This window comes from Bombina bombina, chromosome 10 (assembly GCF_027579735.1).
Source record: "Bombina bombina isolate aBomBom1 chromosome 10, aBomBom1.pri, whole genome shotgun sequence".
In the NCBI taxonomy this organism is placed as follows: domain Eukaryota; kingdom Metazoa; phylum Chordata; class Amphibia; order Anura; family Bombinatoridae; genus Bombina; species Bombina bombina.
The window spans coordinates 215,930,046-215,957,184 of record NC_069508.1 but is presented as its reverse complement, the minus strand read 5'-3'; the positions used below and the strand labels follow the sequence as shown (position 1 = coordinate 215,957,184).

General features: G+C 37.6%; 1 protein-coding gene across 1 annotated transcript in view; it reads right to left on the bottom strand.

The window, feature by feature from the left end:
* The window catches only part of PDE4B (phosphodiesterase 4B), a 1,313,049-nt gene that overhangs the window by 444,075 nt on the left and 841,835 nt on the right, over window positions 1-27,139 (bottom strand). The window contains exon 5 of the mRNA XM_053693688.1: window positions 11,316-11,365. Coding sequence (XP_053549663.1) covers window positions 11,316-11,365 — 50 coding nt within the window. The remainder of the gene's footprint in view (window positions 1-11,315; window positions 11,366-27,139) is intronic.

The following is a 27,139-nucleotide window of genomic DNA, read 5'->3' as shown; positions in this document are numbered from 1 at the left end:
TTTAGGTATTTTATCGATGTATTTGTTTGTTATGGATCTTACCAAGGATTTTTAACATCTGAATTAAGGATTTGTTCTCACTAGATCTTTAGTGCTTTTTAATATTATCACTGATTTTCTATTTTTGTCTTTTGATATTTTTGTCTTTTGATTTTTGACCTTTGTTTATCATTTGAATTCAAGTTTTCCACGTGGATTTTTTCACAAGTTATTTTTATTTTTATACACCTCACGGATTTACAATTTTTTAATTTAGCAGCTGAACCACAATAATTTGACCCACTCAACGTTTACATTCTACTATTATTGACTTCACGTTATATTTCTACACGTCACTTTGGAGGAAACACTACTGGATTCACTTACATATAACCGGTTGAACATTTGAACATTTTTTATGTACGCCAATTTTTGTGAACACTATTTTTTGTGAATGCTATTTTTCTTTTTTGTGAATGCTATTTTTCTTTGTTGACAGCTATTGTGTGCACTCAATCACTCACTTAGAAGGACATGTACATTCAATAATATAAACAACCTAACTCCTCATCACTGGCTCACTAAGTCAGCGTCACATGCTTTACTCCATTGGATATTTTTAGATATTTTTAGATTTGTTTATTATATATTTTTTTTGTTAAGTCAGACATGGATCCATGCGTCTGATTGCCATTTGTAAATTTTTATATGTATTAAAATGTACTTTTTACTAGCCTTTTAAGCTTTTTAGCGCTTACTCTCTCCCCATTTCATCATTAATACTGTGCCCAGAGCGATAAATGGGTCGTAATGCCAGACATACATTACCAGCCTGAATAACGCTCCTACTCGCAAATACCAGACAGCTGATAGCAGCGGCTGGGTTCCGGCAAACAACTTCTGAGCTGGGAAACAGGCCGACACATTCCTCAAATGAGAATAGCCTGACATCAGTAGTCCTAGTTCCTCAGACGAGCTTTCTGGTATCAGTGTTTCAGGGTGCGCATTTCCCTTGACCTCCACCATAGTGTATGTCTCCTTTCTACCGCTAGTGATCCGTGCAGGTGTCGAGCTCTCAGGGATTATCATCCAATCATGGGCCAGAACTACCACTGCCACTGGGGGTTCTATATCAGGTTGCGTCATACCTTTAAATCCTGGGATCTCTGCTCTCATTTGTCTCCGGTCCTCAGATGTTTTAATTTCAGAATGGGCACGGTCCATATATGCCGAGAGGCAGTCAAATCTCGCGCAAATTGTGTGCTCATATTCAGCCAGCAGATCCTTTATGTTTAAATGCATTACCGACTTGTTTCAGCTGCAAAACTATAGCGATGATTATTGAAAGAGGAGAAACTGCTTTATTCTCCTATCACCCGGTTGCCCGGGGGGGGGGGTGGGGGTGCTAAGGTTTTCCTCCACGAGGCCACCACAAACTTCAACGGTCCAGTCTGCAAGACTCTTATGCGGGCAAATTTAGTATTGCCCAGACCAGCAAAGTTTGCTCTATAAGATGCTTCAAATTTTTGTGCTGGATGGCATCAAAAAAAGTTAGATATCTTGGCGGAAAATATATCCGGTAGCTTGAGCTCTCAGATTAGCAGCCATCTTCTGCTATTGCCTGGGCACGCCCCCTTAATACAATTTTTACCTCTGTGATTACCTTATATCTAAGTCTCTGCAGACTGCCCCTTATCTCAGTTATATTAATATACTTTTTACCTCTGTGATTACCTTGTATCTAAGCCTCTGCAGACTGCTCCTTATCTCAGTTATATTATTATACTTTTTACCTCTGTGATTACCCTGTATCTAAGCCTCTGCAGACTGCTCCTTATATTAGTTATATTAATACAATTTTTACCTCTGTGATTACCTTGTATCTAAGTCTCTGCAGACTGCCCCTTATCTCGGTTCTTTTGAAAGACTTGCATTTTAGTCAATCACTGCTGACTCAAATAACTTCACGGGAGTGAGCACAATGTTATCCATATGGCACACGTGAACTAGTGCAGTCTAGCTGTAAAAATCTGTCAAAATGTACAGAGACAAGAGGCAGCATTATACATACATTAGAAAGCAGTTTGAGACTATCTAGGTTTAGCTTTCAACAAAGAATACCAAAAGAACAAAGCAAATTTGATAATGTCAATTAAAAGTTGTTTAAAATTGCTTGTCCTATCTGAATCATGCATGGTTAATTTTGACTAGACTGTCCCTTTAAGGGAATATATTTTGTCACATTTGATTATTGCGGTATACTTTGCTTCTTGTTTTTTTATCTAGTACCATCAGCTAAAGACTGAAAAACATGAGACATTAGACGCGTTTTGCTTTTGTCTGAAAATTATATTTAGTTACCCAAAAGCAAATTATGTAACCAAGATTTTCTTCAAAATCCTTTTGATAAATCTTTACAACACTATTTAAAGGGACAGTCTACACCAGAATTTTTATTGTTTTAAAAGATAGATAATCCCTTTATTACCTATTCCCCAGTTTTGCATAACCAACACAATTATATTAATATACTTTTTACCTCTGTGATTACCTTGTATCTAAGCCTCTGCAAACTGCCCCTTTTTTAAGTTCTTTTGACAGACTTGCAGTCTAGCCAATCAGTGCCTGCTCCCAGATATCTTCACGTGCACGAGCACAGTGTTATCTATATGAAATATGTGAACTAACACCCTCTAGTGGTGAAAAACTGTTAAAATGCAATCTGAAAGAGGTGGGCTTCAAGGTCTAAGAAATTAGCATATGAACCTCCCAGGTTAAGCTTTCAACTAAGAATACCAAGAGAACAAAGCAAAATTGGTGATGAAAGTAAAAGGGAAAATTGTTTAAAATGACATGCTCTATCTGAATCATGAAAGGTTTTTTTGGCCTAGACTGTCCCTTTAATGTCACTTCATCATCTCTATCTATAAGTAAATGATACCTTTGAAACACCAACCAGAATCCCATTATTCATGCAACCATCCATAAGCCAATCATATGCAACATATACACTGTTCAGCAACATCCCATATAAGCCAATCATATGCAACATATACACTGTTCAGCAACATTCCATAAGCCAATCATATGCAACATATACACTGTTCAGCAACATTCCATAAGCCAATCATATGCAACATATACACTGTTCAGCAACATTCCATAAGCCAATCATATGCAACATATACACTGTTCAGCAACATTCCATAAGCCAATCATATGCAACATATACACTGTTCAGCAACATCCCATAAGCCAATCATATGCAACATATACACTGTTCAGCAACATTCCATAAGCCAATCATATGCAACATATACACTGTTCAGCAACATCCCATAAGCCAATCATATGCAACATATACACTGTTCAGCAACATTCCATAAGCCAATCATATGCAACATATACACTGTTCAGCAACATTCCATAAGCCAATCATAAGCAACATATACACTGTTCAGCAACATTCCATAAGCCAATCATATGCAACATATACACTGTTCAGCAACATTTCATAAGCCAATCATATGCAACATATACACTGTTCAGCAACATCCCATAAGCCAATCATATGCAACATATACACTGTTCAGCAACATTCCATAAGCCAATCATATGCAACATATACACTGTTCAGCAACATCCCATAAGCCAATCATATGCAACATATACACTGTTCAGCAACATTCCATAAGCCAATCATATGCAACATATACACTGTTCAGCAACATCCCATAAGCCAATCATATGCAACATATACACTGTTCAGCAACATTCCATAAGCCAATCATATGCAACATATACACTGTTCAGCAACATTCCATAAGCCAATCATAAGCAACATATACACTGTTCAGCAACATTCCATAAGCCAATCATATGCAACATATACACTGTTCAGCAACATTCCATAAGCCAATCATATGCAACATATACACTGTTCAGCAACATCCCATAAGCCAATCATATGCAACATATACACTGTTCAGCAACATTCCATAAGTCAATCATATGCAACATATACACTGTTCAGCAACATCCCATAAGCCAATCATATGCAACATATACACTGTTCAGCAACATCCCATATATGCCAATCATATGCAACATATACACTGTTCAGCAACATTCCATAAGCCAATCATATGCAACATATACACTGTTCAGCAACATTCCATAAGCCAATCATATGCAACATATACACTGTTCAGCAATATTTATCCACCAATAACTATAAAAGTGACAAGATGATCATTACAACGTAATTTGCTTACTAGCCACTCACTGATATTATAAGGTTTTTGTGTGTTATGAGCTTTTAAATAATTTAGCTACAAATTGAAAGACCACCTCTGTCACTGAATTATATGCATCATCATTTGTCAATCTATATTGTAATATTTGTTTCAGAAAGGGACATGAAACACCTTGAAATTGGGATATAGAATGTTAAATTATGTGTAGGGAAACACTGCATTATATGTTCATGATTTATTTTGCTTTCTTTTCCTGTACTTGATCTCTGAACATGATGAGTTCTGATGCAGAGAAATGGAAATCCACAATGTATAATTCACCAAACAAACCCTGCTATGTAGCTGTCCCTAACTGGACTCAGCAGAGGTAATAGGATAATATACTGCAATGTTTTGCTAAAACAATGACCGTGGCAAACCGCCTCTTCTCCAGTAACAAGCCCAGATTGAATTTTTCAAATAATGCTTGATGTGTGAAGGAAGTTTGGCTATTGAAAAATTATTACAGTATAGTGTTAATGTATCCAGAACGTTTTCTTGTGCATCTGGTATGTTAATTTATTGCATAAAAATGTTGTGTAGGAGAGGGCACTAATTAGCTTGAATACCAAAATCACAATAATCACATTTCTATAAACAAGACCTGGTATGAGATACTATATATTAAAGACCCTGTATAGAATACTGATGACTACTAATATTCAAAAACTCTATTATGAGAGATCAAAATATCACAATCTGGTAGCAACGTGTTGGTAAAATATATATATTTAATAAGCACTTAACTCATAATTGAGTTTTTGAATATTAGTAGTCATCAGTATTCTATACAGGGTCTTTAATATATAGTATATTATACCAGCTCTTGTTTATAGAAATGTGATTATTGTCATTTTGCTGTTTAAGCTAATTAGCGCCCTCTCCTACACAACATTTTTATTCTATACCTAACTGGCACTTTTTGAGGAGGTTCCTAAAGAGAGGCTTACACCGACTTCCTAACTTTACATGTTAATTTATTGCAACACTACAGAAAAGTCTTGTAATTCCAAGGTGCTTTATGTCCCTTTAAGATTATATATCAAGTGAAACAGAACCGGATTAGAATACATACCAGTTTATTCAAACACAAGATTCCTTAAAACAAACAAGTGCTTGGTAAGTTCTAACAATGAATATTAGATTTCTAAAGAGGAATATGGAGTATAGTGTAGATTTAACCCTTTTCTAACAGCTCTGATTTGTGATTTTTTTTACTCATGGCCAACAGACACCATTACAAATGTTGCACCGCTACCATAGGTTGAACAAGATCTGATTTAGCAGACTTTCACCCTTAAACAAATCTCTTTTTAAAATGAAAATAATTTTATTAAATTCATTAGGATTTTTCTCTCTTGCTTAGTGATGATTCATACAACATTTACATACACTCATCTAGTTTCTTCAGGGACAAAATCACAGTTTATTAAAGCACTAGCAATCCTCATTATGTTTTATTTAAATGTTAATCCAATCTTAAAACCCCCCCACATTATTAAAGAAAGACTTGCTGCATTTTACCCTATACCTGCTGTATACATCAATAACCATTATTAATGTTTGATAGGAGGATGCAGACAAGACCCTCTGGATTAATAGAAATAAAAAATAAAAATGCCATCTTGAGTTGTTTCTAAACACCTCTTGGTTTTGTGTAAAACTGAGTTGATCCTATGGTCCCTAGAGGGACCAAAAAGCAAATGGCGCTGATCAAGGCAATTTGTAGTATTTTGAAAACCTAGATTACAAATGTTGCTTTTTTGGTCCCTTGAGGGAGTGTCCCTTTAAGCAACAGAGAGGTTCACAAATAACAGCACTATTTAAAATTTAGAACACCAGTTAAAGGGTCCAATAGCAGACAAATCACCCGCTCTAATTCATTAGAGTCATTAATGTCAGGACTATCGTCCCTGCATTGTGTTTAACCAACACACAAAGTGGTTAAACACACAGTAGAATTACCGCTTGGGACCCACAGAGCACTGCTGGTTCAAAGTGGAAATTGCTGCTGATTCAATCAGTATTGCTAGTTGCACGGCTCAGCTGTGTAACTAGCGACGCTGATTAAACCTTCGGCGGTTTTTGCTCAAGACCAGCAGTGCTCTGTGGTTCAGAGCGTCATGTCTACTACCCCTTGGTGGGGCTTAAACACACAGTAGTGAAGGGTCAATAAACTTAAAATGACATGCTGTAATAAAGAAGAATATGTTGTGGCCCTTAAAGTGTACAGGCTAACAATGTTACGGCTAGATTTAGAGTTCGGCGGTAGCCGTCAAAACCAGCGTTAGAGGCTCCTAACGCTGGTTTTGGGCGCCCGCTGGTATTTGGAGTCAGTGATTAAAGGGTCTAACGCTCACTTTTCAGCCGCGACTTTTCCATACCGCAGATCCCCCTACGCCATTTGCGTATCCTATCTTTTCAATGGGATCTTTCTAACGCTGGTATTTAGAGTCGTTTCTGCAGTGAGCGTTAGAGCTCTAACGACAAGATTCCAGCCGCCTGAAAATAGCAGGAGTTAAGAGCTTTCTGGCTAACGCCGGTTTATAAAGCTCTTAACTACTGTACCCTAAAGTACACTAACACCCATAAACTACCTATGTACCCCTAAACCGAGGTCCCCCCACATCGCCGCCACTCGATTAAAATTTTTAACCCCTAATCTGCCGACCGCCACCTACGTTATACTTATGTACCCCTAATCTGCTGCCCCTAACACCGCCGACCCCTGTATTATATCTATTAACCCCTAACTTGCCCCCCACAACGTCGCCGCAAGCTACTTAAAATAATTAACCCCTAATCTTCCGACCGCAAATCGCCGCCACCTACGTTATCCCTATGTACCCCTAATCTGCTACCCCTAACATCGCCGACCCCTATGTTATATTTATTAACCCCTAATCTGCCCCCCACAACGTCGCCGACACCTACCTACACTTATTAACCCCTAATCTGCCGAGCGGACCTGAGAGCTACTATAATAAAGTTATTAACCCCTAATCCGCCTCACTAACCCTATCATAAATAGTATTAACCCCTAATCTGCCCTCCCTAACATCGCCGACACCTACCTTCAATTATTAACCCCTAATCTGCCGACCGGAGCTCACCGCTATTCTAATAAATGTATTAACCCCTAAAGCTAAGTCTAACCCTAACACTAACACCCCCCTAAGTTAAATATAATTTTTATCTAACGAAATAAATTAACTCTTATTAAATAAATAATTCCTATTTAAAGCTAAATACTTACCTGTAAAATACATCCTAATATAGCTACAATATAAATTATAATTATATTATAGCTATTTTAGGATTAATATTTATTTTACAGGCAACTTTGTAATTATTTTAACCAGGTACAATAGCTATTAAATAGTTAAGAACTATTTAATAGTTACCTAGTTAAAATAATTACAAATTTACCTGTAAAATAAATCCTAACCTAAGATATAATTAAACCTAACACTACCCTATCAATAAAATAATTAAATAAACTACCTACAATTACCTACAATTAACCTAACACTACACTATCAATACATTAATTAAACACAATTGCTACAAATAAATAAAATTAAATAAACTATCTAAAGTACAAAAAATAAAAAAGAACTAAGTTACAGAAAATAATAAAATATTTACAAACATAAGAAAAATATTACAACAATTTTAAACTAATTACACCTACTCTAAGCCCCCTAATAAAATAACAAAGCCCCCCAAAATAAAAAATTCCCTACCCTATTCTAAAATACAAATATTACAAGCTCTTTTACCTTACCAGCCCTGAACAGGGCCCTTTGCGGGGCATGCCCCAAGAATTTCAGCTCTTTTGCCTGTAAAAAAAAACATACTATACCCCCCCCCCAACATTACAACCCACCACCCACATACCCCTAATCTAACCCAAACCCCCCTTAAATAAACCTAACACTACCCCCCTGATGATCTTCCTACCTTGTCTTCACCATGCCAGGTTCACCGATCCGTCCTGGCTCCAAGATCTTCATCCAAGCCAAGCGGGGGCTAGACATCCACTGAAGAAGTCCAGAAGAGGGTCCAAAGTCTTCCTCCTATCCGGCAAGAAGAGGACATCCGGACCGGCAAACATCTTCTCCAAGCGGCATCTTCTATCTTCTTCCATCCGATGACGACCGGCTCCATCTTGAAGACCTCCAGCGCGGATCCATCCTCTTCTTCCGACGACTAGACGACGAATGACGGTTCCTTTAAGGGACGTCATCCAAGATGGCGTCCCTCGAATTCCGATTGGCTGATAGGATTCTATCAGCCAATCGGAATTAAGGTAGGAATATTCTGATTGGCTAATGGAATCAGCCAATCAGAATCAAGTTCAATCCGATTGGCTGATCCAATCAGCCAATCAGATTGAGCTCGCATTCTATTGGCTGTTCCGATCAGCCAATAGAATGCGAGCTCAATCTGATTGGCTGATTGGATCAGCCAATCGGATTGAACTATATTCTGATTGGCTGATTCCATCAGCCAATCAGAAAATTCCTACCTTAATTCCGATTGGCTGATAGAATCCTATCAGCCAATCGGAATTCGAGGGACGCCATCTTGGATGACGTCCCTTAAAGGAACCGTCATTCGTCGTCTAGTCGTCGGAAGAAGAGGATGGATCCGCGCTGGAGGTCTTCAAGATGGAGCCGGTCGTCATCGGATGGAAGAAGATAGAAGATGCCGCTTGGAGAAGATGTTTGCCGGTCCGGATGTCCTCTTCTTGCCGGATAGGAGGAAGACTTTGGACCCTCTTCTGGACTTCTTCAGTGGATGTCTAGCCCCCGCTTGGGTTGGATGAAGATCTTGGAGCCAGGACGGATCGGTGAACCTGGCATGGTGAAGACAAGGTAGGAAGATCATCAGGGGGGTAGTGTTAGGTTTATTTAAGGGGGGTTTGGGTTAGATTAGGGGTATGTGGGTGGTGGGTTGTAATGTTGGGGGGGGGGTATAGTATGTTTTTTTTTACAGGCAAAAGAGCTGAAATTCTTGGGGCATGCCCCGCAAAGGGCCCTGTTCAGGGCTGGTAAGGTAAAAGAGCTTGTAATATTTGTATTTTAGAATAGGGTAGGGAATTTTTTATTTTGGGGGGCTTTGTTATTTTATTAGGGGGCTTAGAGTAGGTGTAATTAGTTTAAAATTGTTGTAATATTTTTCTTATGTTTGTAAATATTTTATTATTTTCTGTAACTTAGTTCTTTTTTATTTTTTGTACTTTAGATAGTTTATTTAATTTTATTTATTTGTAGCAATTGTGTTTAATTAATTTATTGATAGTGTATTGTTAGGTTAATTGTAGGTAATTGTAGGTAGTTTATTTAATTATTTTATTGATAGGGTAGTGTTAGGTTTAATTATATCTTAGGTTAGGATTTATTTTACAGGTAAATTTGTAATTATTTTAACTAGGTAACTATTAAATAGTTCTTAACTATTTAATAAATATTGTACCTGGTTAAAATAATTACAAAGTTACCTGTAAAATAAATATTAATCCTAAAATAGGTATAATATAATTATAATTTATATTGTAGCTATATTAGGATTTATTTTACAGGTAAGTATTTAGCTTTAAATAGGAATTATTTATTTAATAAGAGTTAATTTATTTCGTTAGATAAAAATTATATTTAACTTAGGGGGGTGTTAGTGTTAGGGTTAGACTTAGCTTTAGGGGTTAATACATTTATTAGAATAGCGGTGAGCTCCGGTCGGAAGATTAGGGGTTAATAATTGAAGGTAGGTGTCGGCGATGTTAGGGAGGGCAGATTAGGGGTTAATACTATTTATGATAGGGTTAGTGAGGCGGATTAGGGGTTAATAACTTTATTATAGTAGCGCTCAGGTCCGCTCGGCAGATTAGGGGTTAATAAGTGTAGGTAGGTGTCGGCGACGTTGTGGGGGGCAGATTAGGGGTTAATAAATATAACATAGGGGTCGGCGATGTTAGGGCAGCAGATTAGGGGTACATAGGGATAACGTAGGTGGCGGCGGTTTACGGAGCGGCAGATTAGGGGTTAAAAGTGTAATGCAGGGGTCAGCGATAGCGGGGGCGGCAGATTAGGGGTTAATAAGTGTAAGGTTAGGGGTGTTTAGACTCGGGGTACATGTTAGGGTGTTAGGTGCAGACTTAGGAGGTGTTTCCCCATAGGAAACAATGGGGCTGCGTTAGGAGCTGAACGCTGCTTTTTTGCAGGTGTTAGGTTTTTTTTCAGCTCAAACAGCCCCATTGTTTCCTATGGGAGAATCGTGCACGAGCACGTTTTTGATGCCGGCCGCGTCCGTAAGCAACTCTGGTATCGAGAGTTGCATTTGCGGTAAAAATGCTCTACGCTCCTTTTTTGGAGCCTAACGCAGCATTTGTTTGAACTCTCGATACCAGAGTTAAATTTATGGTGCGGCCAGAAAAAAACCCGCGGAGCGTTAACAGCCCTTTTACCGCCGAACTCTAAATCTAGCCGTTAGTGAGCTGGTTGTTAGTACAAACAGAGAGAAGTTCACTCACTGGAATGGAGTAACTAACCAGTCTGGAGCTTACATTAAATAGTGAAACAAGATCATGCTATGTTAAACCCCATTTTTACTTCAAATTCAATTCTGAAAGGGACTAAATCATTTGTCAATTTGAGAATATTTAATTCTATTACATTTTTATAATCGGCATAAATTTACAATTCATTCAAAATCCGCACCTTATAATATTATCATACAGTCAAACCGAACACAGCATTAAAATGATGCAGTAAACTTAACATAACCACAAGCAAATTCATTTGCATCTTGTGAACTGGAAATTAACATTTATTTTTTTTAACAAACCACTATTAAAAAAAACAAAAAATAACACAAAAATGAGAAACTAATTTGATATCTAGAATTTTTTTCTTTTACCATTTGCAATATAAATTCCGGGTTGGAGCAGATAAATGATCCTACACCCTTTATGCATTTGCTAAACCAAACTGCCACAATAGTGAGACTTAAGCACATGAGTGAAAATAAATTACGTACCTTGTAAATTAGCTCTGGGGATGGGGGGCTGGCTGGTAATCGGTGACCTCCTGTAGAGAAAAACAAACATTTCTTCATTTCCGTTGTTAGAAGATCTTGTATGGTATGAAAGGAATATTCTCTCACGTCTTACAGTATTTTTTTTATATTTGTAACCCTATCTTACTATGGGCTAGTTTACAAGGGGAGCACAATTGTTAGCCCATGGTGTCACTTGCTCTTGGTTTTGTGCTAAGAATAAAGCATATTCTGGTATTAACCAGAGACTCTTAATGTGGTTGAAACCTTTTTAGAGTGTCCTATAATTTTAATGTATAGCAAAGTAAGTGCTTTTAGCGTAGTAATTACTCTCATATTAAAAGAGGTGAGTTAAAGGGACATTAAAGGCATAATTAGACATTCATGATTTAGACAGAGCATACAATTTTAAACAACTTTCCAATTTACTTCTATGATTTAATTTACTTCCTTCTCTTGTTATCCTTTGCTGAAAGGTTTATCCAGGTAAGCTTAAGCTCAGGAGCAGCAAAGAACCTAGCTGCTAGCTGCTGATTGGTGGCTGCATTTATATACCGATTGTCATTGGCTCGCCCATGTGTTCGTTTAGAAACCAGTAGTGCATTGCTGATCCTTCAACAAATGATATCAAGAAGATGAACCAACTTTGATAATAGAAGTAAAACTGGAAGTTGTTTAAAATCGTCTGTAATACCTAAAACTTGAAAAAAAAATGCTGGGTTTCATGTCCCTTTAAGTGTTTTGCTACAACAAACTACAATGCGCCCCCATAGAAGTCTATGATGATGTTCATGTGCCCTAGACTATCTCTTGAGCACTAAAAAAGTAACTTTGAACTTATAATGTAAGCGCAAAAAAAGAAACTTGATGGATAATGCTAAAGCAAAGTAAACGCCCAATAGCGTTAATATTGTTGCACTCCACTTGTAATCTATGTCTATGCGTTTAACCTCTGCAAAGGTAAAGTCACACTTGGGAGCTGCAAACATTTCAGGAGTTTAACTAATTAGATACCAAACATATGTACATTCAGTGCCATAGTATGGTTCTAAGTTTATTTCTTTAAAGATTTACATTATAAATGGGGGAAAAAACACACAACCGTGAATCAGAGGACATTATTAGCTGGGCTTCTTCTCATGCTTTAGTCATTTAGAATATTAAGTCAGATTTTAAAACCACCAGTCAAAATGAATCGGCTAAAGAAATACCCACGTTTGCCTCTACACCGAAGACATGATCGCTATATTTAAGGAGGAGGCAAAGGAACCGTTATACTTCAGCATTTGAATAAAATGTAGTTCTCTTTATGCCAACAAATGACCATAGTTATAGAGTCAGCTTATACTAGAATTCTTTTCATCTGATATATTTCATTCAGAAACAAACAGTCCACATAGCCTATTAAGTGGTCAAACTTTCCAAATTTAAGGTGGATGATAAAGGTAACCTTATTATATACAAAATAGTTGTTACTTACAAGTATGTACATACAAATAGCTATCGATCCCCTTGTGTTTAATATTTTATTGTTGTAACTATATGGCCATTCAAAGTACCTAAATACGTCATTCTGAGCATGAGCACATCCAGATAGCACATTTTACCTAGGGAGCAAAATCCGACAGGACACCAGGTTTCATGCTTTGTACAGCAAGGGTGAGGGTATGAGAGTGCATTATGTTTATAAAGAAGTGTTATGGTATCAGGAGGTGTAATGTGTAGTAGTATTATTATTATTATATAGGATGCACTGAATGCTGATCATACAGGGGTAGGACATACATGGGGAGGAGGAAAGGGGTCTGGATTCATGGGGTTCCACAAATCTGTCTTGCTCAGAGCCCCACACATGCTATAGGGGTGTCCCTGTTTAAATATAACAAATCTCTTTACATGTTGCTATAACTAAAAACAAATATCCTATCAATAAGTATTCTCCAAAGTGCATTGACGGCTATTGAAGTATAATAATTTGTAGAAAAATATCCTCATAAGCAAATAGAATAATACCGTTAATACTAATTCCATTATTGAGCTTAGTAGAGTTCAACAATTTACATGAAAATTTAAATGACAAACGCACACAAAATACTCCAACATTAAAGTGACTAAACCTCATTATCAGTGTTACCTCTGAGGCCAGTTTTGTTAAGGGAACCACACCTTGCAGTCTGCATTGTGTAGTGTCTACTAATTGCTCTAATTAACTGTTTCAGTGCTGGGCTGCCCACAAAATGGGCCTTAGAGGGAACACTGATAGTCATGTGTAAAAATAACTATTTATATCTGTGTATATATATATATATATATATATATATATATATATATATACCTATATATAGTCATGTGTAAAAATAACTATTTATATCTGTGTATATATATACACCTATATATAGTCATGTGTAAAAATAACTATTTATATCTGTATATATCTATACATATATATCTATACATATATATATATATATATATATATATATATATATATATATATATATATATATATATATATAGTCATGTGTAAAAATAACTATTTATATCTGTATATATGTATATATATATATATATCTATATATATATATATATATATATATATATATATATATATATATCTATATCTATATATATATATATATATATATATATATATATATATATATATATATATATATATATATATATATATATATATATATATATATATAGCCCTCAGTTTACGCCGGGGTTAGTTTCCAGAAGGAATGGTTGTAAATCGAAACCGTTGTAAATTGAAACCCAGTTTATAATGTAAGTCAACAGGAAGTGAGGGAGTTAGGTTCCAGGCCCCTCTCAAAATTGTCATAAGTAACACCTAATACATTATTTTTAAAGCTTTGAAAGGAAGACTTTAAATGCTAAACAGCATTATAAACCTAATAAAATAAGCACACAACACAGAATATATAATTAAACTAAGTTAAATGAACAAAAACATTTGCTAAACAGCATTATAAACCTAATAAAATAATCACACAACGCAGACTTTATTTGCATTTTTCTGCAAACAGTTCTTTCTATGCATTCCAATCTGGACTGATTTATAGACAGGAAGATCTTGTTCCTTTGAAATCTGCTCGATAGCTCAGGTCTGGTTAAACTGATTAATTTCAGTTTTCTTCACTTTGCTGCAACACAAGCGGACAGCTCCACCTACTGGCTATTTTAATAAATCCACTGGTTCTCAATGCTTTTCAATAGCAGTCACATGACTGGAAAAAAAGGTTGTTATTCTGAAACGGTGTAAATTGAACCGTTGTAAAACGAGGGCTACCTGTATATAGTCATGTGTAAAAATAACTATATCTGTATATATCTATACCTATATATAGTCATGTGTAAAAATAACTATTTATATCTGTATATATCTATACCTATATATAGTCATGTGTAAAAATAACTATTTATATCTGTATATATATATATATATATATATATATATATATATATATATATATATAGTCATGTGTAAAAATAAATATTTATATATATATATATATATATATATATATATATAGTCATGTGTAAAAATAAATATTTATATATATATATATATATATATATATATATATATATATATATATATATATATATAGTCATGTGTAAAAATAAATATTTATATATATATATATATATATATATATATATATATATAGTCATGTGTAAAAATAAATATTTATATCTATATATATCTATAACTATATATAGTCATGTGTAAAAATAAATATTTATGAATAGAACATATTCGTTGGAATGGGAAATATTCATATTTTCATGTTGGGTTAGCGCACTTGAGAAGATGTGATCAGGTTTGCGGGAGAGTGGGGTGTTAGGTTTTTTCCATTTTTTTTATCCTCTATTGACTTCTAAGGGGGAATACGTAAATTTGCAGGTGATATTCTAGCTTCGGCTTTTTGCGCTCGTTTAGGTAAGCGCACAAACAAAACAGTTTACTTTCAACTTTTAACACGAGTGCAACCTGACAAGTGCAAAAAGCTTACTTCTAGAGCAATTTATGCTCAAGCGAGAGCGTTAATAAGTGCTCCGCTTGTAATCTGACCCAAAAGGACAAGTGGCATTGGTTTACTGGTTGAGAGGCACACGGCTCTGTGTCAAAAGAAAACACTGATATATTAAGGGCAGGAGTTTCCAACATTATGAAATATCCTTTTGTAGATAAAACAAAGACAAAAGTTGACTACAATGTCCTTTTAACTCTGTACGCTTTTGATAATTACCCTTCCTATGATGTTACAGACTATTTTAACCCCTTAAAAGGATATAAAACACAAATGTTTTCTTTCATGATTCAGATAGAGAATACAATGTTAAACAACTTTCCAATTTTACTTCTGTTATGTAATTTGTTTTGTTCTCTTGGTATCCTTTGTTGAAGAAGCAGCAATGCATTACTGTGAGCTAGTTAATGCATTGGATGAGCCAATAACGTGAGGCATTTATGTACAGCCACCACATCAGCTCCTGAGTCTAGCTAGGTATCCTTTTCAACAAATGATATCAAGAGAACAAAACAAATTAGATAATAGAACTAAATATAGAGAACTCAAGGTATTGATCTAGGCCTATTTTGGTATATTTCATGCCACCGTTTCACCACCAAATGCAATCATATTAAAAAAAATCGTCAACTTTTTAAAAACTTTGGGTTTCTCACTGAAATTATTTACATACAACTACTGCAGTCATAAGACAAATGGTTGTAAAAGCTTCTCTGGGATCCCCTTTGTTCAGAAACAGGAGAGATGTATGGCTTTGCCATTGTTTTTGGCAAATAGAAGGCCACTAAATGCAGCTGTACATCACACTTCTGAAATTCCTGGTAGTGAAAGGGTTAATGAGATAGCTTGTGAGGTTAATTTTAGTTTTACTATTAGAGAATACCCTCCCAACTGATACCTCCCACCCCTGATCCAAACAGCTCTCTTCCCTCCCTCCCCACTAGCTTAGGTACTGGCAGACAGAGTTTTTTTTTATTTTAAAGATTTTCTTTTTGTAATTTCTGTAGTATAGGGAACCTTCCACACTCACCATCTCCCTGATCCCCCCCCCCAAACAACGCCTCCCCTCCTCTCACTAGGTGCCACCATCTTGGGTACTAGCAGCTGTCTGCCAGTACCCAATTTGTAGTGTTTTTTTTTATTATTTATTACAAAATATACATTTCTGGAGGACCACCTCACCACTTCCTCACTCCTTTCCATAGTGTAGGGATCCAATCTCTCCCTGTCCCTCACTAATGTATTTCTTTTTCCATTGGTAGAAAATCCCCCATCCTCCCACACCACCCATGGTAGCACTGCTTTCATTGGCAATCTACTTTCATATGGTAAAGGGATCACAATCCGCTTTCCCTCACCAGAAACGCAAGTCTAAAGACCGCTGCTGCATAGCCCTGTCCGCCTGCTCTGATGAGGCGGACAGACATCGCCACTGGTGGCCGATTGGCCGCGAGTCAGCAGGGGGCGGCGTTGCAATGCTGAATACAGAGAGCCTATTGCTCTCCGCGTTCAGCGATGTCTGTCGGACCTGATCAGCACTGTCGAATCAGGTCTGACAGACCTTTGTTAAATCGGCCTCCTAGTATCAACTTTATTTGGTTCAGCACCTGGGTAGCGCTTGCTGATTGGTGGCTACAATAAGACAATATTCAGTTGAATATACAATATCCAGGGCCAGATTGGCCTACCAGGATACCAGGAGATTTCCCGGTGGGCTGCAGCAGCTGGGGCTGGAAAGCTACAATTGAAAGGGGTGATTAATGGTTGCAAATTGGGTTGTAGGGCTGCTATATAACATCAATCTGACATTTGTATTTAATACAAAGTAATATAATTTAATTCTGAAAAAATATTGGGGAAGAAGTGTCCCAGTAATCCCCTTTGAGGAAAATAGGGCATGTGCATTCTATTGACTCAACGGAAAATAGGGCTGGTCTTCATATTTTTCCAGGGCTGCTTTTTATTCCCAGTCCAGCCCTGACAATATCTAGTTGTAACCCTAAATGTTTTTCCCAGTTACCCACAGCAGTGTAAAAGTTCACAAGTGACAATGTCCAAAATGTATGCAGTACCAAGTGACCCTGAAAATAATCGATCATCTTAATGAATTTTATGAAGTGTAATTTAAGGTGAAGGAGACTTTTATTCAGAGTCAGTTTCCTTTGCTTAATTTCCTTAATGATATATTTTTCATAAACAAGACAAACATTTCACAATTATAAAACTATATTGTGAAGTATACTTGGTTTAAACAAGGCTGTATGGAGAGCAGAAGGTGTGTGCTCTGTTCAGCATGTGAGGCATTTGATTGGCTGTACCTCCCAATACCAGGTTGTATGCAGAGCAGAGGGTGAATTTAGCCTGTGGGCAGGTGATATGGCAACTGATTGGCTACTTTTTTACCCTGCGCATCTGATTGTAGTCTGTATACAGAGCAGACTGTGCACACCATGTTCAGCCTGTGCGGTAAGCCATACTGAGGTGCCAGGTGTCCAATAAAATCTATACAAAAATACTTAAGTGACAGCTAAATGTAAAGGGCCTGCTACGCCTCTATACATTACTAATATTATTATTTCTATTATATGTTACTGCCAGCCATGCTTTTGTGAGTGCGCTCCTGGCCGTCAAAGGGGTCAAATCACTACCGCACATGCGCGTTCCATGCAAACAAGGACATAAAATGACTTTTCAGTTGTGAAAAATGTAGGGGAAGATTACATATGTGGCGTCGCCCGCAAAAACCGACGACTCCGGTTTTTACGCAGTTTTGGTATCACATATACGGCGCTATTTCACCCGTCGCCGGCAATTTTTACTCCCATAAGCTAACATAGAACCGTGTCGCAAATCGGTATCACATATTCAGCGCAATAATTTTTACTCCATTTTCACCTTGCCACACATAGGCAGGCACAGCAAACCTTGCGTTAAGTATGTGAGCACCGTAACCCCCTGAAAATAGTAGCTAACGCATGCGCAATTTCTATCTACCTGTCAACCGCCAACCCCCACAGCAATAACTAATAAAACTATTAACTCCTTATCCGCCAAACCCACACAACGCAAATAACTTGCACCTAGATTACAAGTTTTGCGCTATAGAGGGTGCGAAACGAACACAACAAAAGTTGCGTTATTTCACCCTCCATAGCGCTGCCATTACAAGTTTTTGAAAAGCCGCCTTGTGCATGCGATATGGTGGTGATGAGCTTCATACCGCACAAAATCCAAGGGCTGTTTTGTCGTGGACGCTTTCCCCATAGACATCAACGGGGAGAGTGTGTTAGAATTTTTTTCTAACACCTGAAGCACAAAATGGCGACCTCATTGATGTCTATGGGGAAAAAAAGTTACATTAAAACCTAACACCCTAACATAAACCCCCCTAATCTGCTGCCCCCGACATCACCTACATAAAGTTATTAACCCCTAATCTGCCGCCCCTGACATTGCCGACACTATAATAACGATATTCACCCCTATTCCGCTGCTCCCCGACATCACCGCCACTAAATAAAGTTATTAACCCCTAAACCTCTGGCCTCCCACATTACCGCCACTAAACCTATTAACCCCTAAACCGTCAGCCCCCCACATCGCAAAAAATGTAATTAAACTGTAATTAATTGTAATTTAACTATTAACCCCTAAACCTAACAACCCCCTAACGTTAAATTAAAATTACAATATCCCCATCTTAAAATAAATAAAAACTCACCTGTGAAATAAAAACTATAATATAATAATATATAATATAATATAAACTAACAATTAACCTAACATAACTATTATACTAAAATTAAAATAACTATCAATTAAATAAACTAAATTACACATTAAAAAAACCTAACACTTCTAAAAAAAATAACTCTAAAATTACAAAAAATAAAAAATTACAAAAAATAACAAATCACGAAAAATAACAAACAAAATTATCTAAAATAAAAACAATTACACTTAATCTAATAGCCCTATAAAAATAAAAAAAAACCCTAGCCTACAATAAACTACCAATACCTCCTAAAAGGGCCTTTTGTAGGGCATTGCTCTAAAGAAATCCGCTCCTTTTCCTGTAAAAAATACAAACGCCCCCCAACAGTAAAACCACCACCCAACCAACCCCCAAAATAAAAATCCTAACTCTAACAAAAACCTAAGCTACCCATTGCCCTGAAAAGGGCATTTGTATGGGCATTGCCCTTAAAAGAGCATTTAGCTCTTTTGCATTGCCCTGAAAAGGGCATTAAGCTCTTTTAAGAAAGCCCATAATCTAATCTAAAAAGAAAACCCACCCAAAAAAAGTTAACAAAAACCTAACACTAACCCCCAACGATCCACTTACAGTTTTTGAAGTCCGGACATCCAGGCGGCGAGGTCTTCATCCATCCAGGTGGCGTCTTCTAACTTCATGCAGGTGGCATCTTCTATCTTTATCCCAGCGGCACGGACCGGGTCCATCCTTCAAGAAATCCGGCGCGGAGCGTCCTCTTCATATGGTCGCCGCCGTACACTGAATCTTCAATGCAAGGGAGCCTTTTTAAAAATGGCATCCCTTGCATTCCTATTGGCTAATTTGATTTATGAAATTCAAATCAGCCAATAGGATGAGAGCTACTGAAATTCTATTGGTTATTTTAAATCAGCCAATAGTATTTCAGTAGCTCTCATTCAAATCAGCCAATAGAATCAAATCAGCCAATAGGAATGCAAGGGACGCCATTTTGAAAAGGCTCCCTTGCATTGAAGATTCAGTGTTCGGCGGCGACCACATGCAGAGGACGCTCCACTCCAGATGTCTTGAAAGATGGACCCGCTCCGCGCCGCCGGGATGAAGATAGAGGACATTGCCTGGATGGATGAAGACTTTGCCGCCTGGATGAAGACTTCTCGCCGCCTGGATGTCCGGACTTCAAAAACTGTAAGTGGATCGTCGGGGGTTAGTGTTAGTTTTTTTTTTTTTTTTTACTTTTTTTTTGGGTGTTTTTTTTTTTAGATTAGGGTTTGGACTTTCTTAAAATAGCTAAATGCCCTTTTCAGGGCAATGCAAAAGAGCTAAATGCCCTTTTAAAGGGCAATGTCCATGCAAATGCCCTTTTCAGGGCAATGGGTAGCTTAGGTTATTGTTAAAGTTAGGTTTTTTATTTTGGGGGGTTGGTTGGGTGGTGGGTTTTACTGTTGGGGGGTCTTTGTATTTTTTTGTTACAGGGAAAAGAGCTGATTTCTTTAGGGCAATTCCCCACAAAAGGCCCTTTTAAGGGCTATTGGTAGTTTATTGTAGGCTAGGTTGTTTTTTTTTATTTTGGGGGGCTTTTTATTTTTATAGGGCTATTAGATTAGGTGTAATTGTTTTTATTTTGGATAATTTTGTTTGTTATTTTTTGTAATTTTAGTGTTTTCATTTTTTGTAATTTAGTATTTCTTATTTTTTTTATTTATTTTTAATATTTTTTTATTGAGGTGATATAGAAAGCAGTACAGAATAGACACTTACATAGGCCCCAACACAGAAGGGGACATACAAATATTATACAGTACCGCATAGAAACCAAACATTATCACAATACTAGTAAAAAGAGATAAAAGCATACAGGTGAATATTCAAGGTCAGAGGAGATGCTAATATTAGGATTTTACCGATGTGATTATTAAAGCCAAAGAAACAACCTCAAATTTTCAATTTAGCATATAGGGCCACTCTTAGGCCCTCAGGTCTATAAGTGACCAGGTGAACATAAAGCTTTCAAATGTGTAGCATATAGGGCCATATCAAAACCCTGGAATATAACCCTCTCCCCAAACTAAAGAGACCACCCACGGCTCCCAACCACTAGACAAAACATATAATAAAAGGAGGAGAGTAGGATTAACATTATAATTTATAGGAGTAGAAGTAATGCTAGTCGCTGCATTATGTCAGCTTTAAATACAATAACAAGGACATTTAATGGAATCTGTGTTCCTGAGTTTAATTATTAAACTACTACTAAGGGAAAACCCTTAGGGGGAGAATCGGAGCCAGCCAACTAATAGCATAAGACGAATCCAATAAGACTGTAAGGACAAACATTTTCACAACTAACCCATTAAGCCTAGCTAATGAGTACCCGGAGATAAGCAGACTATCCTTAATGTTTTACGGATATACGTACACCTACAGTCAGCTTTAAGAGGTATGTAGATATATTAAGTGGAAAAGGATGTGGGGAACACAACCAATCACTTGGGACAAGCCCTATCATTAGCAAAAAATGTGGAAATCATAATGCATACATCTATCTACATGCAAATGATATATGGCCTATCCATGCGCATAGGAGGCAGAAAGTGAGGCATAACTTATTACATAGGTTTATATGACATTAGGATACCGCTGTATAGAGGTATAAAGTAAATTGTTTATAGGACTTTAATTGGGGTGTGTTACATTATGTCCTGAAATACAACTATGGAAGTAAACGTTATTCCTATTAGGTCACCCCGGCCGCAGGCAACCCAACAAAACAGACAAGCGTATACTAAAATATCCCAGACCTATTAGTGGTTCAAACATGAATCTACACACCCATATAGTAATACTACAGTGGCTTCCCAATAAGAGCACAAACATGAGTAGCATATACATAAATAGCTGCACAAACTATTCAGTAAACTTATAATAAGTATGGAAATAAGAACAAAAAACATTAACTCGGACACGTGACTAAACAAGTAAAATAGGCATATAACAAAAGGTTCATTGTCCAGCAAAAGCAGCACTTTGGTAACATTGATACCATCTATTAATACTGTCTTGTACCAAGGCTTGCTCGTCTTTATAAGGGGAAATTAACAAGTCAGCCCACCCCCACTTTTAGAGAGATGTATGAGTCCACGTGAGGGTTATGAACAAAGAAGGTATTCCTGCATCTGAAGTGGCCACAGCTCCCTTGTAGCTTTACATACCAGGTCCAAATGGTAGAGAACATCAGTGTTCCTGGTGCATGTATTACACATATCGCTGTAAGGGCCGTATCCCCCAGATCCCAGCCCAGCCTGCTACAAGGGGCCATGTAGTAGATGGCTTGCTGTTCAGAAAGTGTCGCCAAGAGTTTCCCCCGAGTAGATACTTTGGTCACAAATTGGAAGTGTGTCTGTTCTATATGCTTCTGAGCGGTCGAAATTTCCAGAGCAGAATAGAGAGTCTGATCCGTTGTTCCACTCGAATCAGGTTTACTAGTAAAATGCTCCGTTTCATGCTGCACATGCTCACCATCTACCTTATCAGAGTGATTAGTTGTTGTGGGAGCCGTTTTCGAAGCACTCCCTAAATCACACAGAATGGGTAGCATACACTGGGGCCCCAGAGTGTCGCAACCTTTGTAGCCAGGTGTAGAGGTGTGAGAGTGTGCGTCAAGTATCACAAACTCCGCTACCCCAGGTTGAGTCATCTGTTGAATTTCACATTCGAGTGCAGTTCTACAAGCATCAAAGAGGTTGCTTATCTCCCCGACAATGTAGGCTGCTGATGCCATGGTACAGTGGTTCAAAAGTTATCACTATCGGTGGCAATATAGCGGCAATTAGCTAGACTTTTTCACACATTGAACTCCTCGTGGGAGAAAAGATGGCCGCTCCTGAAGCCCCCGTTCAACAAGACAAGTCCCAGAGCGGTGGAGTTCCCTCCCCGGAACGCTTCTCTTCTCGAATTTAGGTAGAAAGGTCACTGAAACCTATAAGTGCACAAAGCTGGTAGAGTAGAGGAGCCTCAGCGGTCTCTAAACTAGTTTATTTATGTATAATTTAGCCGGAGCTGCCGTGATGTGCGACCGCTCTGCTCCAGAGTTGGCTCCGCCCCCCATTTTTTGTAATTTTAAAATTATTTTTTTTAGTAGTGTTATTTTTTTTTAATGTGTAATTAAGTTTAATTGGTAGTTATTTTAGTATAATAGTTGTTAGGTTAATTGTTAGTTTAAACTTAGGTTTTTTTATTTCACAGGTTAATTTTTATTTATTTTAAGATGGGGATATTGTCATTTTAATTTAAAGTTAGGGGGTTGTTACATTTAGGTGTTAATAGTTTAATTTAGTTTTTTGCGATGTGGGGGGCTGGAGGTTTAGGGGTTAATAGGTTTATTTAGTGGCGGCAATGTCGGGGAGCGGCGGAATAGCGGTTAATTGCTTTATTATAGTGTGGGAGATGTTGGGGTGCGGTAGATAGGGGGTTAATAACTTTATTATAGTGGTGACCATGTCGGGGAGCGGCAGAATAGGGTTTAATACATTTTATTAGTGTCGGCGATGTCGGGAGCTGCAGATTAGGGGTTAATAGGTTTAATTTAGTATTTGCGATGTGGGAGGGCTTCGTTTTAGGGGTTAATAGGTAGTTTATTGGTGTTAGTATACTTTGTAACAGTTTAGTTATGAGTTTTGTGTAACAGTTTTGTTGCGCAAAACTCATAACTACTGGTCTCAGATAGCAGAACGGATCATGTCGATATAGGGTGTAACGCAAGCATTTTTGTTTCACCGCACAACCTGTAATACCGGCGCTATGGAAATCCCACGCAAAAACATTATTTTTTTGAGTGCAGGATTGACGTGGCGTTACAGGCTAAAATGCTTGCGGTATAGCTATACCGACTCGTAATGGCTGCGTTCCGGTTTTTACGCTGAAATGGCCATTTTTTCAGTGATAAAACAGGAACGCAAAACTCGTAATCTAGATGTAATTAAATTACTAAGCCCCCCTAACCTAACACCCCCTAAATTAACCCCAATTACCTAAATTAAAAAATACTAACATTACTTGAAAAAAATAATTAAACTAATCTGAGATTACAAAAAATAAAAGTCTAACATTACATAAAATAATAAACCAAATTATCAAAAATAAAAAAATTAAACCTAATCCCTATGAAAATAAAAAAGCCCCCCCAAAATAAACCCCCCCCATCTTCTACTAAATTACCAATAGCCCTTAAAAGGGCCTTTTGTATGGCATTGCCCTAAATTAAACAGCTCGTTTACCTTAAAAAATACTAATTCCCCCCCCCCTCTAACAGTAAAACCCCCCGCCTACCAAACCACCCGAAAAAAAAAAAAAATAACACTAAAAAATCCTAAACTACCCATTGCCCCTAAAGGGGCATTTGTATGGGCTTTGCCCTTAAAAGGACATTCAGCTCTTTTAAGAGTGCTCAATAAATGTCAGGGTTCAGCCTAGAATTGAACCTGGGACCTGTCTCTATTTCTGCAGCTGTTATTTCCCAGCCTGTTGTTTTACTACTATGCCACCAGATGGCTTGATCACAGGCAAAGAATATTGTGTTTTTCTGTTTGCTGCAACTTTGGCTCTCTGGCTCTACCTGCTTGCCAGCTGAAATAAATAATTTAATCAGCAGCCTGCTTTATCTGGGAGGTTTGTTTGCAATTCTGTGCTTTAACATTGAGAGTTATACTCTTAAACACTCTCTGCTCCTGTATCCTGTGTGAAATACAGATTTGTTGGATTTCCTGGTTCCTGATTTCTGCTTCAATTACTGACTACTCTTCTGGATAATCCCTTGGCACTGTGTTTCATTTTTTGGACTGATTTCCTGGCAATTGATCTTGCCTAAAACTAAGGACTGACTCAGGTACTTTTGCTTGCTTGTTTCCTGATACTACAAAGTTTAAATTGCAGTCTATGCAAATATCCTGTTTGTTTCTACAAAGTTCCAAATTGCAGTCTATGCAAATATCCTGTTTGTTTCTACAAAGTTCCAAATTGCAGTCTATGCAAATATCCTGTTTGTTTCTACAAAGTTCCAAATTGCAGTCTATGCAAATATCCTGTTTGTTTCTACAAAGTTCCAAATTGCAGTCTATGCAAACATCCTGTTTGTTTCTACAAAGTTCCAAGTTGCAGTCTATGCAAATATCCTGTTTGTTTCTACAAAGTTCCAAGTTGCAGTCTATGCAAATATCCTGTTTGTTTCTACAAAGTTCCAAGTTGCAGTCTATGCAAATATCCTGTTTGTTTCTACAAAGTTCCAAGTTGCAGTCTATGCAAATATCCTGTTTGTTTCTACAAAGTTCCAAGTTGCAGTCTATGCAAATATCCTGTTTGTTTCTACAAAGTTCCAAGTTGCAGTCTATGCAAATATCCTGTTTGTTTCTACAAAAGTTCCAGTTTGCAGTCTATGCAAATTTCCTTAAAGTACCAGTTTGCAGTTTATGCAAGTTTCCTTAAAGTACCAGTTTGCAGTTTATGCAAATTTCCAGTTTGTTACAACTGTGTCCAGTCTACAGCATATACAAGTATCCTACTTGTTATTACAAGGAGCTGCATTCCTGCGTGTTATTACACAGTTCCAGTCTACAGCATATGCAAGTATTCTGCTTGTTATTACAAAGCGCTGCTTTCCTGAGTGTTATTACACAGTTCCAGTCTACAGCATATGCAAATATCCTGCTTGTTATTACAAAGCTCTGCTTTCCTGAGTGTTATTACACAGTTCCAGTCTACAGCATATGCAAATATCCTGTTTGTTATTACAAAGCTCTGCATTCCTGCCTGTTATTACAAAGAACTGTATTCCTGCCTTATACTACAACCTATAGACTTTGTCTTATCTAATTGCATATCTCTACATTGCTTTATCCTATAAATAAAATCATCTCCTTTATTTCCTAAAACGTTGCACCTGTTTAATTATTATTAAAAGGAAAGACTCACGCAGACAAAACACATTAACCCCAAAACCTGACACCTCTGCACAACAGCTCCTTACTCCTGAACCTGCTCCCTTGCAGAGTATGACAATAAATCCCTAATCTAAACCCCCCCAAAAAAAATCCGAAATCTAACCCCCAAATAGGTACTCACCAGTCCTGAAGTCCGGCAGAGAAGGTCTTGGTCCAGGCAGTGAAGTCTTCTTCCAAGCGGCCCACATCTTCTTCATCCAGGACCAAGCCGGCACGTAGTGGAGATGAGCACGGAGCAGGACCTGTTACCGCGGAGCCATGGAGCATGGAGGATCCTCTTCGTACAATCGCCACCATACACTGAATAGTGAATTCAAGGTACGCGTTTAAATATGCCATCCCTTGAATTCCTATTGGCTGATTTGAGTCAGATTTGAACAGCCAATAGGATTTCAGTAGCTCTCATCCTATTGGCTGATTTGAATTTTAAGAATCAAATCAGCCAATAGGAATGCAAGGGACGGCATATGTAAACGCGTACCATGAGTTCACTATTCATTGTACGGCGGCGATCGTACAAAGAGGATTCTTCACGCTCCATGGCTTCGTGGTCACAGTTCCTGCTTTGCGCTCATCTCCGCTCCATGCCGACTTGGTCCTAGATGAAGAAGGAAGTGGTCCCCGCTTGGAAGAAGACTTCACCGCCTGGACCAGGACCTTCTCTGCCGGACTTCAGGAACGGTGAGTACCTATTTGGGGGTTAGATTTTTTTAAAAAAATTTTTTGGGGGGGTTTGCTTTTTTTAGATTAGGGATTTATTGGGCTCTTAAAAGAGCTGAATGCCCTTTTTAAGGGCAGTAAAAGAGATGAATGCCCTTTTAAGGGCAATGCCCATTCAAATGCCACTTTAGGGGCAATGAGGCCCATTTATCAAGCTCTGAATGGAGCTTGAGGGCCTGTGTTTCTGGCGAGTCTTCAGACTCACCAGAAACAGCAGTTATGAAGCAGCGGTCTAAAGACCGCTGCTCCATAACCCTGTCCACCTGCTCTGATGAGGCGGACAGGAATCACCACAATTCA